The following is a 12,891-nucleotide window of genomic DNA, read 5'->3' as shown; positions in this document are numbered from 1 at the left end:
TAACAGGAATATGAATACAAACTTATTATATGTTCCACTACGACTGTCACGTCCACTCAATCTTAATGATGAACTTCGTCAAGTCATTAATAAAGATTTCTTCCAACCTCCGTCTTCATTTGAAGATGATTTATTATATGTTGGAAATTTACGTGATAGAATTGCAAACATTAAGAATGAAACAAATACAAAGGAAGATGAGTCAATCCTATTACAATACTATGCCATCCTCGAAATGATTCGTAGCAAGTTCCCCGAAACATGTATTGAGTTTGGTTGGTTCGGAACATTGACATATGGACCTAGTGGGCCTTATAAATCGCGATCGTTAAAATTTGAAGAATTAAACATTATGTTCCAATTGGGTAGTTTATATTCCCAATTTGCATTAAAAGAACTGAGGCATACTGATAATGGATTGAAACAAGCATGTATGTATTTCCAATTATCAGCTGGAGTTTTCCAATTAATGACTGATCTACTTGAACGAGAAACTAAGGATCATATCTCTCCGCAGGATTTAGAAAAAGAGACTCTAAATTGTTTGATACAGCTTATGTTGGCACAAGCTCAGGAAACTATCTGGCAAAAGGCAGTTGCTAATCCAGGTGCTAAAGATTCGGTTATTTCTAGATTAGCTGTACAAACGTCAGAGTATTACTCGCGAGCATTTAAATGTGGGAATAGTTCTGAGTTTATTAAATTGGAATGGATTAATCATATTGCTGTGAAAATGTTCCATTTTAAAGCTGCTGGCCATTTTAGAACTGCAAAGATAGCTCAAGATAATTTTCAATATGGAGAACAAGTTGCTCATTTGAGAATAAGCTCAAAGAATATTAAAAATGCATTTAAATATAAAAAATATGTAAGTTCATTTGTATTGGAAGATTTGCAAGGTCTTTCGGATATAGTTAGTGCCACGTTAAAAACGGCAGAGAAAGATAATGATTTAGTATATTTAAAAGTTGTCCCTGGTGAAAATGACTTAAAACCAATTGCTGGAGTTGATATGGTGAAACCAATATGTCCAGATGGATTGACAAGTCCAATTTCGGAAAGGCAGGTTTTCAAAGACTTGATTCCATATATGATAATCCATGTAGCACAAGCATTGAGAGAAAGACAAGATGATTTCATTAGAGAGCGAGTTCAAGCTCCATTACAGTCATTAAATAACTTGATGAATTCATTCTTGATAGAAAGAGGCCTTCCAGCATCTATAGACACGATTCAACAGCCAGAAAATATCCCGGATTCAATTATTGAACATTCGAAAGAAATCTTGAATATGGGGGGACAGGAATTCATTGAAGGTGCCCTTCGAGAAATTGGACAGTTGGCACAAGATGCTGCCCATTTGGTTGATGAATGTGAGCGCAGAATCTCACTTGATTCACAGGAGGATGATATGCTAAGAGACAGATTGTCCGGGAATGCAGAATGGACTCGTCCTAATACGACAGAAGCTGCAGAAGAATTGATTTCGAAGATTGCGGCGATGAGGGAATATCTAAGTCAAGCTAAATCTGGGGATGAAAGGGTTCTCAGTGAGTTCTTGGGTATCAAACCATACTTGGAAACATATTCTGGCGGGCCAAAGGCCATTGAATCGTACATTCCTAATTCAACATATGTTAAACTAGATGGGAGACTATTAGCTATTATTTCTGATTTAAGAGGTGCCTTAGCTGAGGTGGCGGATCTTGAAAATGATCGTAAAATATTTAGTCAGGGATTAGAGATCAAAGCTCGGGATAATAATATTCTTCCGAAATTGATTGATGATTACAAACAAAGAAGAAATGAATTTTATGATAACCAAGGGAATTTCAAAGAACTTGCTTTTGAACCTATATATGAAAACCATATGAGGATATATGACAATGATTTACAATACGTTGAATCTCTGAAGAATAGGCAAATTAAATTGGAATCTCAATTGGATACTTTGAACAAGCGGTTTTTGGAAGAATATGAAATATCCAATAATATATCTCAATCAAATAGACGAGATGCTCTTCAAGCTTTGGAAAGTGTACATTCTAAATATCTACAGATCATTTCTAATCTAAATGAAGGTTCTAGATTTTATAATGAATTTATAACAAAGGGGAATTCAGTACTACGTGCTTGTGAAGATTATTTGTATCAAAGAAGACTTGAAAGTCGTGATCTAGAGCATGCACTAAATCGAAACAATGAAATGCCGACTGATAGTTATGTTGATAGTGATGATAATATTGGACCTAGAAATGATGTTGTGTCTCCACAAGGGAAGAAATCGGGAATATGGAATCCAACCACCGGATTAAGATTTGGCTAATTAATTAGTATGGAGAAAAAAAATGAGATGAGATTTGATTGGTATCGATAATATTTTTTTTAGTAATTAGGTGTTTGTAGATATATATTTATATAGACAATTAATATTATATGAAAATACTTAGATATCTCAAGTATTACAAGAACCTAATAATGACAATACCAAAGAAACCAATTATAAGCATAGTTGGAACAACTGGGGTTGGAAAATCACAATTTAGCATTGACTTAGCAGAAGCCATAAATGGTGAAATCATCAATGCCGATTCAATGCAAGTCTATAAAAAGCTAGATACCATCACTAATAAACATCCATTAGATGAACGTCACGGAATTCCTCATTATGTCATGGACCATGTTGATTGGAATGAGGATTATTATATTCATAGATTTTCTAAAGAAGCTAATGCTGCCATAGATGATATTCATGCCCGAGGAAAGATTCCAATTGTTATTGGTGGAACACATTATTATTTACAAAATCTCTTGTTTAAGAATAAAACAGTGGGGGAAATGAAAATTGAAAACAAAGAGTTAACTAAGGAACAATTGGAAGTATTAGACGGTCCCGTAGACGTGTTGTTTGAACAATTGAAATCTGTAGATCCGGTAATTGCCTCGAAATTCCATCCACAAGATCAACGAAAATTACGAAGGGCAATGGAAATTTGGTATAAGTCAGGTGAGAAGCCATCACAATTATACCATGATCAAAAGCTAGATGAGATAGAGGAAAGTTCTTTAAAGTATAATACCTTGTTTTTTTGGGTATACTGCGATCGTGATGTGTTGATACCTAGACTAGATGAAAGAGTTGATAAAATGATAGAATCGGGAGCTATCGAGGAGATAAATGAATTGTATGAGGTATATGAATCACAAGATCCTCATCCGGATTGTACGAGTGGTATTTGGCAAGTTATTGGATTTAAAGAATTCTTGCCATGGTTAACTACCAATAAAAAAGATGATAAATTATTAAAAGAAGGGATTGAAAGAATGAAAATACGAACAAGGCAATATGCGAAATATCAAATCAAATGGATCAAAAAGTTATTATCTGCCGAATTACAAAAAGAATCTAGATTTAATTTCAAATATGGTGGGAAATTGTATCTTTTGGATGCAACAGATTTAAGTACTTGGCAAGATAATGTTGCAAAAATTGGTATTCATATTACAAAACAATTCTTGCTTGATGGACCTACAAAGGTAACTTATCCTCAAGCGCCAGAATCATTAATGCATATAATTCCATTTGATGAATCTTCATTTACCAAGAGTCAGAAAATCTTAGGAGCAGAAGCAAATTGGAAGCACTATACTTGTGATGTTTGTAAAGATAAGTCTGGAGCTAAGGTTGTTGCGGTTGGGGAAGATGCATGGAACATTCATGTACAAAGTAGAAGACATTCAAAGAATTTACACTATCTGATTGGAAGAAAGAGAAGAAGTGAATATGAAAATGAAAACAATAAAAAGAGTAAGGAATAGTGCAATTGGTTTGTTGGCATGATGTGAAACAGCCGTTTCCAGAAGTGTCGTATTATTGACAATTCTATGTCTTAATCTTAGTCACATTTCTTACCTATTTGTAGAAGTAGGCTCTCTTCAGTTAACATAAGTGGCTGCCAACCAATCCCCTCTATTGGTATACCAGATAAAAAACATTATACTTATATATTGCACATAGATCTAACGGAGCTATTATTGGTATTACTGATTTCTTGCCTCTTGCATTAATCAGCCTTACATACACGAGCACAAATTATCCAAATATCCACAGGTTTTGCCGCATGCGGAGAGTTTGCTATATCTTTTATAAGTCCAATATAATCTGGTATTTTTTGTCAAATTTATACAATTGATTTTGATGTAGGAAAAGTAATCCAATGACTTATCTCCGGTAATGCTCTCGAAATAGAAAGAGTCTACAACACAGATACATTGGTATTTTTAAAATTCGAGCTCAGAATCGTCTATACATAAGTTGAGATGTATTGAAACTCTCCACTCCACCCGACACAATTTGCCAGTCATACATATAAGCATTCAGCTCTTTAGTGCCCCAGAGTTTAGTTTAGAATAGCTGAAATCAGTACCACTTTACAGCTAATATATGTGGCAATGTATTGATATAATTAGACCGGCTATAGGAATAAAATTGGTTGTGTAATAAGCAAATGTTTGAGTGGTCGAAGTTGTCTTATGTAGACCTTAAAAAACGTATATTCCGGGTAACTCTTACTCTTATTGTTTTTTTTGCAAAAAGTACACTACTCTTCAGAAACTTCGACCTATAAAATAAGATTTTGTCAAGCAAATTTTTTAAAGAAATGTTTTTTGTATGTTCTTCTTTCTTTGATACGAATGCCTTCTATTCACTGCACCATTCTGTTAATCAATGAATGATTGGAGGGGAAAAGAATGCTAGAATAAAGCTTAGTCATTCGAAATACGTCCTCATACTAAATATGCGCCATTTTTTGTTAAAAAAAGGCATAATTGGATTCTGCGTTTTCGATATATTATCTTTCTTAATTAATTGATTTATAGATGAGAATCATCTCAGGCATTGATCAATAAATGAGCTCGTGGATACTTTAATTAGTCCCACGTTTGTTAGACGAGTCCATCAATATTTCTTGCTAGAAAAGTCTCATGTCTAATAAATTCAGTCACTTTTCTCGCCAATCAATTTTAGTAAAATACATGACATCTTTCATTGGCAGAATATGCCTCTGTAAATACATGCGCGAATGAGTTATCACTCATAAAAAAGATAATCCATTAAATCTAATACAGAACTACATACTGCCACATTCGTAATCGTAGCCTTAATGGGCGAAACATGCAGGTGGGCCCTGAATAATATGATATCGAATCATAGTTAGATTTGAACTTACGAGAGTAACATGATGAAATGCATAGTCATGTGATTTTGAAACTTTGCAGAAAAGCTTGTTTTTGTTTGAGGGTTGCAAAATTTTTGTTCATTATCTCTATTTCTTGTGTTTTAAGGAGTAGCTCATTTCGAAAGTCTTGAAGTTCTTAGTCTTTCTTATGATTTCTTATTTGATCTATCAGGAGTCGCTCTTGCGGAGGAGAGAATCCAGGAAGTCTTTTGAAGCGAAAGAATGCAAATTTTGCAACTTCAACATTCATTGCCCCAGGCATCGGTGAATCAAGTCGATACTTAGCATGGTATCTTCTCTCCTGATTGATGGTATTAATAATAATAGGAGGTGGTGGCATTTATGATAGTTACCTATGCGATAAGTTCTTTGGGAAGGTTCTACGACGTCAAGTCTACTTAAATTCTACTGTATATTCTAGTAAATAAATAAATTCTATACATTCAAGCAAATTACTCTAAATTGATTCTGTATCATATTTAATGTCATAATTAATTGAAAAGAAACAAAGAGAAGCTTGTAAATCTAGTTTGAAATGCCAAACAATATACCTTTTGACTCCGTTAATAAAACGCAAAAAAACACCAGGATGGGGGACATAAAAATCATGAAAAATATTAAAGCAACTAAAGGATATCAAAACTCGGGAAATGCCAAACAACGACTTTCTAAAACTTTTAAGCTTGGACTAATTCCCAAGGATTTCTCATCCAATTGAATAGAACGACTAGTTGGAATTGAACCCGCTGATGAGGAGGGAGTAGTTAATTTTCCAGCAGGAGTAGTATTGTTATTAGATATAATTCTATTACCTAATAATGAAATGGAATATTCTCGATTTAATTTCTCTTCAATTTTTAATAATAATGTATCAATTTGACAACGAGAAGAATCATGTTGAAGTTGTAAATTATTTAAATCATGTTCTGAACACCAACCACTATCAACCAATCGTTGTTTTGCTAATTTAAATACATCATCTAATGAACTTTTCTGTTGATTTAAGAAATTGGAATAATTTAATAAATCATCAATATTAGTTAATTCTTCAATTGAATGAATTTCATATTTTTGATTTAATGAATCGAAATAATTTTGTTCAATATTATTAAGGGTACGTTTACTATTTGATAAATTCTCACTAATTGTTATAACTGGTGAAGCCAAAGGTGGAGTTGCTGTTGTACTATGACTTAACCCTCTTATTCTATTATTTTTTGATGATGATTGAGAAAATGACGAATTGGAAGATGTTGAACTAGAATGGGAATGTTTCCCGGTATTCTCAACTGGAGTGGAAGGTGCCAAATTGGGGATATTGACAGAACTTAATCTTGATGTTGCAGGGGTTGCTGAAGTTGGTGTGGTACTTGGAGTTGTTGATGAGGTTATACTATTGTTGTTGCTATGGGTAGAAAGTGATAGTTTCCGAATACCGTTCTTGAGACTTCTTAATTTTCTTAAAGGAGAACTACTTGAGGATGAATTGTTATTTGAGTTATTAGTTGCTGTTGATGAGTTTGTATTGTTGTTGTTGTTGTTACTGATGTTGTTATTGGAATTCATAGATGACTGTGCTGAATTCATCAAGTTTGCAGTTAATATGGGGAAATCTTGTGGAGGGTTTTGATGATCCAAAGAATCAAATACATAATTTGAAAAATTTGATGTATTTGGTATAAAAATTTGATTGAAATCATCTTTTGAATCTATAGTAGAACTTCTTGAATGCGATGAGGAATGATTATCATCCAGAACAACTGAAGGTATTCTTTCATTGTTTATTAAATCTTCTGGTGCTGTAGGTAAAGGAGGTAATAAGGATTCTCCTTCTATATTGGATGAAATATCATCTTTCAGTGTTTGTTGTTTTTGATCTTCTTCTCGTTGTAATTCTTCAGCAAATTTCATTTCTTTCTCGGCTACCATGGCTGATGCCATGATGGATATAGGAATATCTGAACTACTGATGCTGTTGTTAAGCTTTGGAGATGACATGATACTGCTTTTATTCTCGGTGGCAGTGCTCGTGCCACTTGTGGTTGTAAATATAGGAGATGATGGTAAGGGTGATGAGTTTAAATTAACGATGTTGGTATAACTTGAATGTAATGAGTTGATCTCAGTATTAGATAGGATTGTCAGATGATGCTGATGTTGATGGTGATGGTGAAGATGATGTAATAGATTATCGTGATCTTTATCTTCTGTCTCTTCTAAGACTATTCCAAGACCACCATTCATATTTGTAGATCTGTTAAATTAATTGAAATTGTAATTTTTTTAGTTGTAAAAAAAAAAAAGAAATCCTCTTCTATAAAAATAAAAAAAACCGTTGAAAAAGTAATATGAGGAGGGATGTCCAATATCTCTGTGTTATGTAAGTGTGTAGATATCGAATAGTGTTATTGACTAAATGATTTATAGTTAAGATGAAATGAAAAACAAATAAGTTATAATAAAAATATATTTAATGGGGGAGGGGGGGATGATAAGATAATTATTATATTTATAAAAGTAATTAAATTGAGAGAGGCCTATTACTTTTAAATGGTGTGAGACTCTGAAAAAAAAAAAAAAAAAGTCTTCTGAAAAATTTTTAAAAATAAGAAAAGTTAAATTAAATTAAAAAAATAAAAAAAAATAAAGAATTGTAATGAAAAAAATAAAAAATAAAAAAATAATAATAATAAAATATTTACTGTATATTAATTTAATTATTTAATTATTTACATAAAAAATAATAATTTTTTCCATTGTTGGGAATTTAAAAAATAATTGAAACAAAAAAAATTAATTCTACTAATTATTCCTAATTCGTTAGGTTGTAGTAGTAATACACATTGACTATTTCATATTTTACTCTCACCATGAGATGCTCGGTATGATTTCAATGGAATTGTTAGATCATAAATATAAAATCATGTCAGAAAGGAGTATTCCAACACTATAACTCCCTCTCCCTCTCCCTCTCCCCCCCCCTCTTAAATAAAGTTCTTGGCTTTTTCCCTTCTTTTTTAATTTATGCTTTTCTGATTCAATCTCTCAACTTCCATAGTCGAAAGTTATATTATACATTTATATTTAGAACAAATCCGACACATATTTCATCCAATTAGGGATACGTCTTCGTAAACCATATATTTAACAATGCAAAAGTATAGTTAACATCCTTTAAATTGTTATTTCTTATTGTTTTTCAAACACAGCTCCTATTTTTATTAAGGATTTTTTTTTCATTGTTTCTTGTCCGTTTTGTCAGGTCAATCCGTTTTAATTTTTTTTTTTTTGTAACCACTCCTGAGAAAAAGCAAATTAGGAACCACTCCCCCATTCAATCATTGTGTAATATTCAATATATAATTTGTGGTAGTAGCAGCCACCTATGTTATACCCCCGCAGGAGTTTCCAAATATTCAACATTTATAACCGGGAAGGTACAGTTTAGGTGGGTGTTCTTTGTTAATTGAATCGATATAAATTACGCCCGACCCCCCGACGCCCCTTGCATTTGCGGTTAAAAAAAACAAGAAAGAGATTAGATTTGTCCCCTATTACATACAATTAGACTGCGCGTACTCTTACATACAATCTCAAAAAAGGGCAAGGGCATGCGATGGTTAGACATCATGCTTCAATGGATGGATCTAGCCAGACCTTTCTGCATCAAGGCTAACTTCGTAATCTATATCCATTTATGGATTTCTTTTATTTTTCATATGCGGGTCTTCGTAAAAAGAAAGTCGCTAATCTCCTCATTACCGAGAGAGTTTTTTATTGCTTGCAGGCTTTAAATATTTTTTTTGGTTGATTTCTTCAGGTATTACAGAAAGAAAAGCTGCAAAAATAAAAGTGACAATTATTAATTAATCCTCTAACCTTTTGATTGATTGAATAATCAAGCTATCATATATTTCTAGTTTGTATTAACTAATGTTTGACAACTAAGTGTGAGATACTCATCTACCCTTATAGCTTAAGGGATTAAAGTTCTGCAGCCCTGTCATTGCGTTGGATGTCTGGGTAACAACTTACTACACTCATCCCCCCTTCCTTCCTTCATCCCTTATGGAGTTCTGACTCCCTTCAGATGTATGTAGACCACCCAAATAAGTATTACTATGACTAATTCCTCAATCCTTTTTTCAAATTCTGTACACATTCTTAAGGCTATTCCTAAAAGCCTATCGCCAATACTTCCGCCAGCAAAATTATGCAGTTTAGAAATTCTCCGCATTTTTTTTTCATTTTGAACAAGTAGTGTGGCTCATTCTTTTTCAAATTAGACCCTGGGCTCCAAATTTTTCAGTCTTTGGTGTTTAAGGATTTCTGATTCTGGTTCGACCTTCGTGTGATATTATGCAGATATACTCGAGTAAATGTTACTCGACTTAATTGTATTGTCCGGCCCCAATATCTAGAACGAAAGGGAATCAGAACTCATTTCCCTTTCGTTCTAATTAAGCTAATGGTTAGAAATAAACCTCGGTAAGACCCTGGTGACGAGATGACATAAGGTTAGTTTACTCTGGTACTGATAGATAAGTTAAAGAAGTTCCATAAAGGTCCCAGACTTTATAAGTGTAGGTGCGTTCTTTCTATCAAGAAGTAGTGTAAAGAATCTTTCTTGATCTCATTCTTTTTATAATTTAAGTACTCTATATATGACTAAATTGAATTCATTAATAATCCTAAATTAGACCCGGAAGGCATCAATGAATTAAAGGTTATGTTCGAATGAACATATGTCATAACCATATAAGGGTTCATGTTATGGTTATTGTGGTGAATTTTGTAGATAAACTTCCCAATTTTAACACAAAACAATTCCAAGACATCTTTTTACTAAACATTTCTTGTAAAATGCAAATCAACTACATTACAAACATCCACTATTCATTACGGAACCAACACCCAAATAATTGTATCCGTTAAACAGTTGAAATTGGAGCCAAAATATAGTATTCAATTTTTATGCAACCTCACGTGACCAAATTTTGTGATGCAAAAAAATTCCAACCATAATAATAATCACAAAACTTCCGACGACAACAAAGAACGGTCCCTTGGCCCAGTTGGTTAAGGCGTGGTGCTAATAACGCCAAGATCAGCAGTTCGATCCTGCTAGGGACCATTTCTTTTTAAATTTTTGCCATTTTGGAAAACTTATACCCATTCTAGAGGGGTTTTGGTGAAAAATGGGTTTAGAGGATGAAGGAGGAATCTTGGAATTGATTTAGTAGTGGAAATTGTCCCAGGAGATTTCAAAACCGTCACAGGAGAAAAAAGATTCACAAAGTTCGATATGTGCTTTGTTAGTGCATTTTACAAATGTAAGTATTTCAGAAGTATCCCTCCTTGACTGGGCCGGGAGAGATGGCCCTTGTTATATGATTACATCATTCAAAAGTCCAGTTCTATGCGTGCCTTGTACCTGGCTATTGTACAGATACATCTGAGAGCCACATAGAGACATTGATAATGACTCCTTGTGATTTCTCTAATGAGAGACTTCATTCAACACGTCCCAAATAATAAGCTGCAGCCTTTGATGAAGCTGAGTAGGGAATAATGGACAGAGAAATCTCGTATTGCTGTTAAGCGATATCCTGTGGCACTAATGTGCATATAGGGATGTTTACTGTATATTCTAGAGACATAACGTGACCAGATAAGGAACCATATACGAAGCGATACGTAACAAATCCACTCCTAGAATTAATGTAGCAAAACATCAGACACCTAAACCCTTGGGAGGATTTGGTTTATTGAACATCTCCAATCAAGTCTTGGGACGCCGAGCTAAAGAAATTTATAAGCTATTTACAGTTGAAGACTCCAGGGCTATATCAGATCTACTTTATCGAATACAGGAACCCATTCGGGAAGAAGTATCTAATATCATTCCAAATATTCCGGAATTATCCAGAGCCTTATTTTACCCTTGGTAGAATTTCGCTGTCATCAGCCGCCTACTAGTTTTCACAGTGACCCCGTAGCATTTCAATTTTGGACAGAGAAAGCTATAGCTAAGCCCTGAACAATCATGGTTTCATGCGTGGTTTCAGGTTACTCGACCCACAAACTCACCATCCACCAGCTTGTAAGTAATGAGACCAGAAGAAATCACACCCTACTATACACCGGTGTCCCGTATGGGTGCCCCTTGTCGATCTCCATGTCGTCCAACGTGTCCCTACTCGGACTGTCGGCCCGGAGCGTGCCTGACACCTGGCTAGGCCATCCCCCCAAGGGGGCGCACCAGTTGGACCCTCTGTGGCTGTCTAGCAATGACCATGGTAGCCGGCTACTATGTGGTATAGTGATTATTATGTTTTATTTTATGATTTATCACAATTAGTTGTAGAATTAGAATTTGATAATCAAGATTCCAGGAATTAGATTCATATAGTGAATTATTTTGTGAAATCGGTTCAAATCGTCCAGATCATATTGAACAATTACAAGACTTGAAAAATAAGCCGATTTCGGAAGTATCATTCTGTCAAACTTCAAAAAGAAGCTCCTGTTGCAAATACAAATTATTCCAAGAATATGGCACAATTACTTCCCACACTCCCGACCATCCACTACAATTTTGGAACCATATACATCACGAAAAGAAGAATCCAATAGGAGAAGTGGCCCATTTCCACCAATTTGCATTAGGTAATTATAAATGGCCCCTGTACACCACCCTTAAACACCAGAAATCCATGTTCTTTCAGCAATCAGCCTCAAGGAGAAAATCTCATTCATCACATGTGGGAATGTCCAACTTCTTTAGAATTGGTTGCACAGCAAGTCGATGAAAGCCTTAATCTTACCGTATCGTTTCGGTAATTTTGCAACCCAAAGAGATTAAAGTCCTAAATGGTTATTTAAACGATCATTCCCAGAATGGAAGGACGACAACAGTGATCGCTGTCATTCTAGCTTCACTCCATCAACCACAAACTCACCACCCCTAGTCCTTTAACTACCATCAAATGTCATAAAAGTAGAAAGTAAGTCTCATGATTTCACAAAATAGAAATTCAATTCACACTTTACTTTTTATTGAGTATTCCCCCATATAGGGAGACTCTCACATATGGCTATGTGACGTCACATAGTTAAGTCAGGGACGCATATATTACCTTTATAACCAATCATTTTTAAAATATTAATACATACGAGTATAAGAACACCAATGGTTTCTCTATATGAGAAAATTTGTATGGAGATGGGCAAATTAGGTTGGATTTATATATTACAAAACTTAGACAACTGAATATATATATCCAGATCATGTCACAATAAGTTAAACCGTGACGAATCGAAGTTATACATATTCCGGTAACCTTTGGCTTTTGTGCTACTATTAACTGAATCCCTGCATTCATGAATTTCAATTTAGACCCCGAAATGGTAGAAAATCAAACAACTTGATATCAATTACAATGTTACAAAACATAGAAAATATCAAATATATCATAGTTATTTTACTTCGATCCCATTTAAAAGTGTATTACTTCCAAAGCCTAGCTTGGTGTCGAACTCGGTACCTTAAATTTGCCAAAAAAATCGACAAAATTTGCGGTAAAAGATCTAACTAACTAGGCCAAAGTGACGCAAAGTAAAGAAAAAAGTTTTAACGAATTGGGCGGTC

At 34.1% G+C, this 12,891-nt stretch overlaps 3 protein-coding genes across 3 annotated transcripts; 2 read left to right on the top strand and 1 right to left on the bottom strand. All coding sequences in view use genetic code 12, as the record gives it.

Annotated features, from left to right (window-relative positions):
* Nucleotides 1-10: 10 nt before the first annotated feature.
* On the top strand, nt 11-2,326 carry RIM20 (Rim20p; the record flags this gene model as incomplete). The annotated part of the gene is made up of 1 exon (XM_049406613.1): nt 11-2,326. The coding sequence occupies one exon, from the start codon at nt 11-13 to the stop codon at nt 2,324-2,326; it is 2,316 nt and encodes a 771-aa protein (XP_049263806.1).
* Nucleotides 2,327-2,478: 152 nt separating this feature from the next.
* On the top strand, nt 2,479-3,819 carry J8A68_002822 (tRNA dimethylallyltransferase; the record flags this gene model as incomplete). Its single annotated transcript, XM_049406612.1, has 1 exon — nt 2,479-3,819. One exon carries the CDS (start codon nt 2,479-2,481, stop codon nt 3,817-3,819), a length of 1,341 nt encoding a protein of 446 aa, XP_049263805.1.
* Nucleotides 3,820-5,876: 2,057 nt separating this feature from the next.
* J8A68_002821 (uncharacterized protein) lies at nt 5,877-7,484 on the bottom strand (the record flags this gene model as incomplete). Its single annotated transcript, XM_049406611.1, has 1 exon — nt 5,877-7,484. The coding sequence occupies one exon, from the start codon at nt 7,482-7,484 to the stop codon at nt 5,877-5,879; it is 1,608 nt and encodes a 535-aa protein (XP_049263804.1).
* Nucleotides 7,485-12,891: the final 5,407 nt, after the last annotated feature.

This window comes from Hemisphaericaspora subhashii (assembly GCF_019202705.1).
Source record: "Hemisphaericaspora subhashii strain CBS 10753 chromosome Unknown scaffold13, whole genome shotgun sequence".
Lineage (NCBI taxonomy): Eukaryota > Fungi > Ascomycota > Pichiomycetes > Serinales > Debaryomycetaceae > Hemisphaericaspora > Hemisphaericaspora subhashii.
This window is presented reverse-complemented; position numbering and strand designations above follow the sequence as displayed.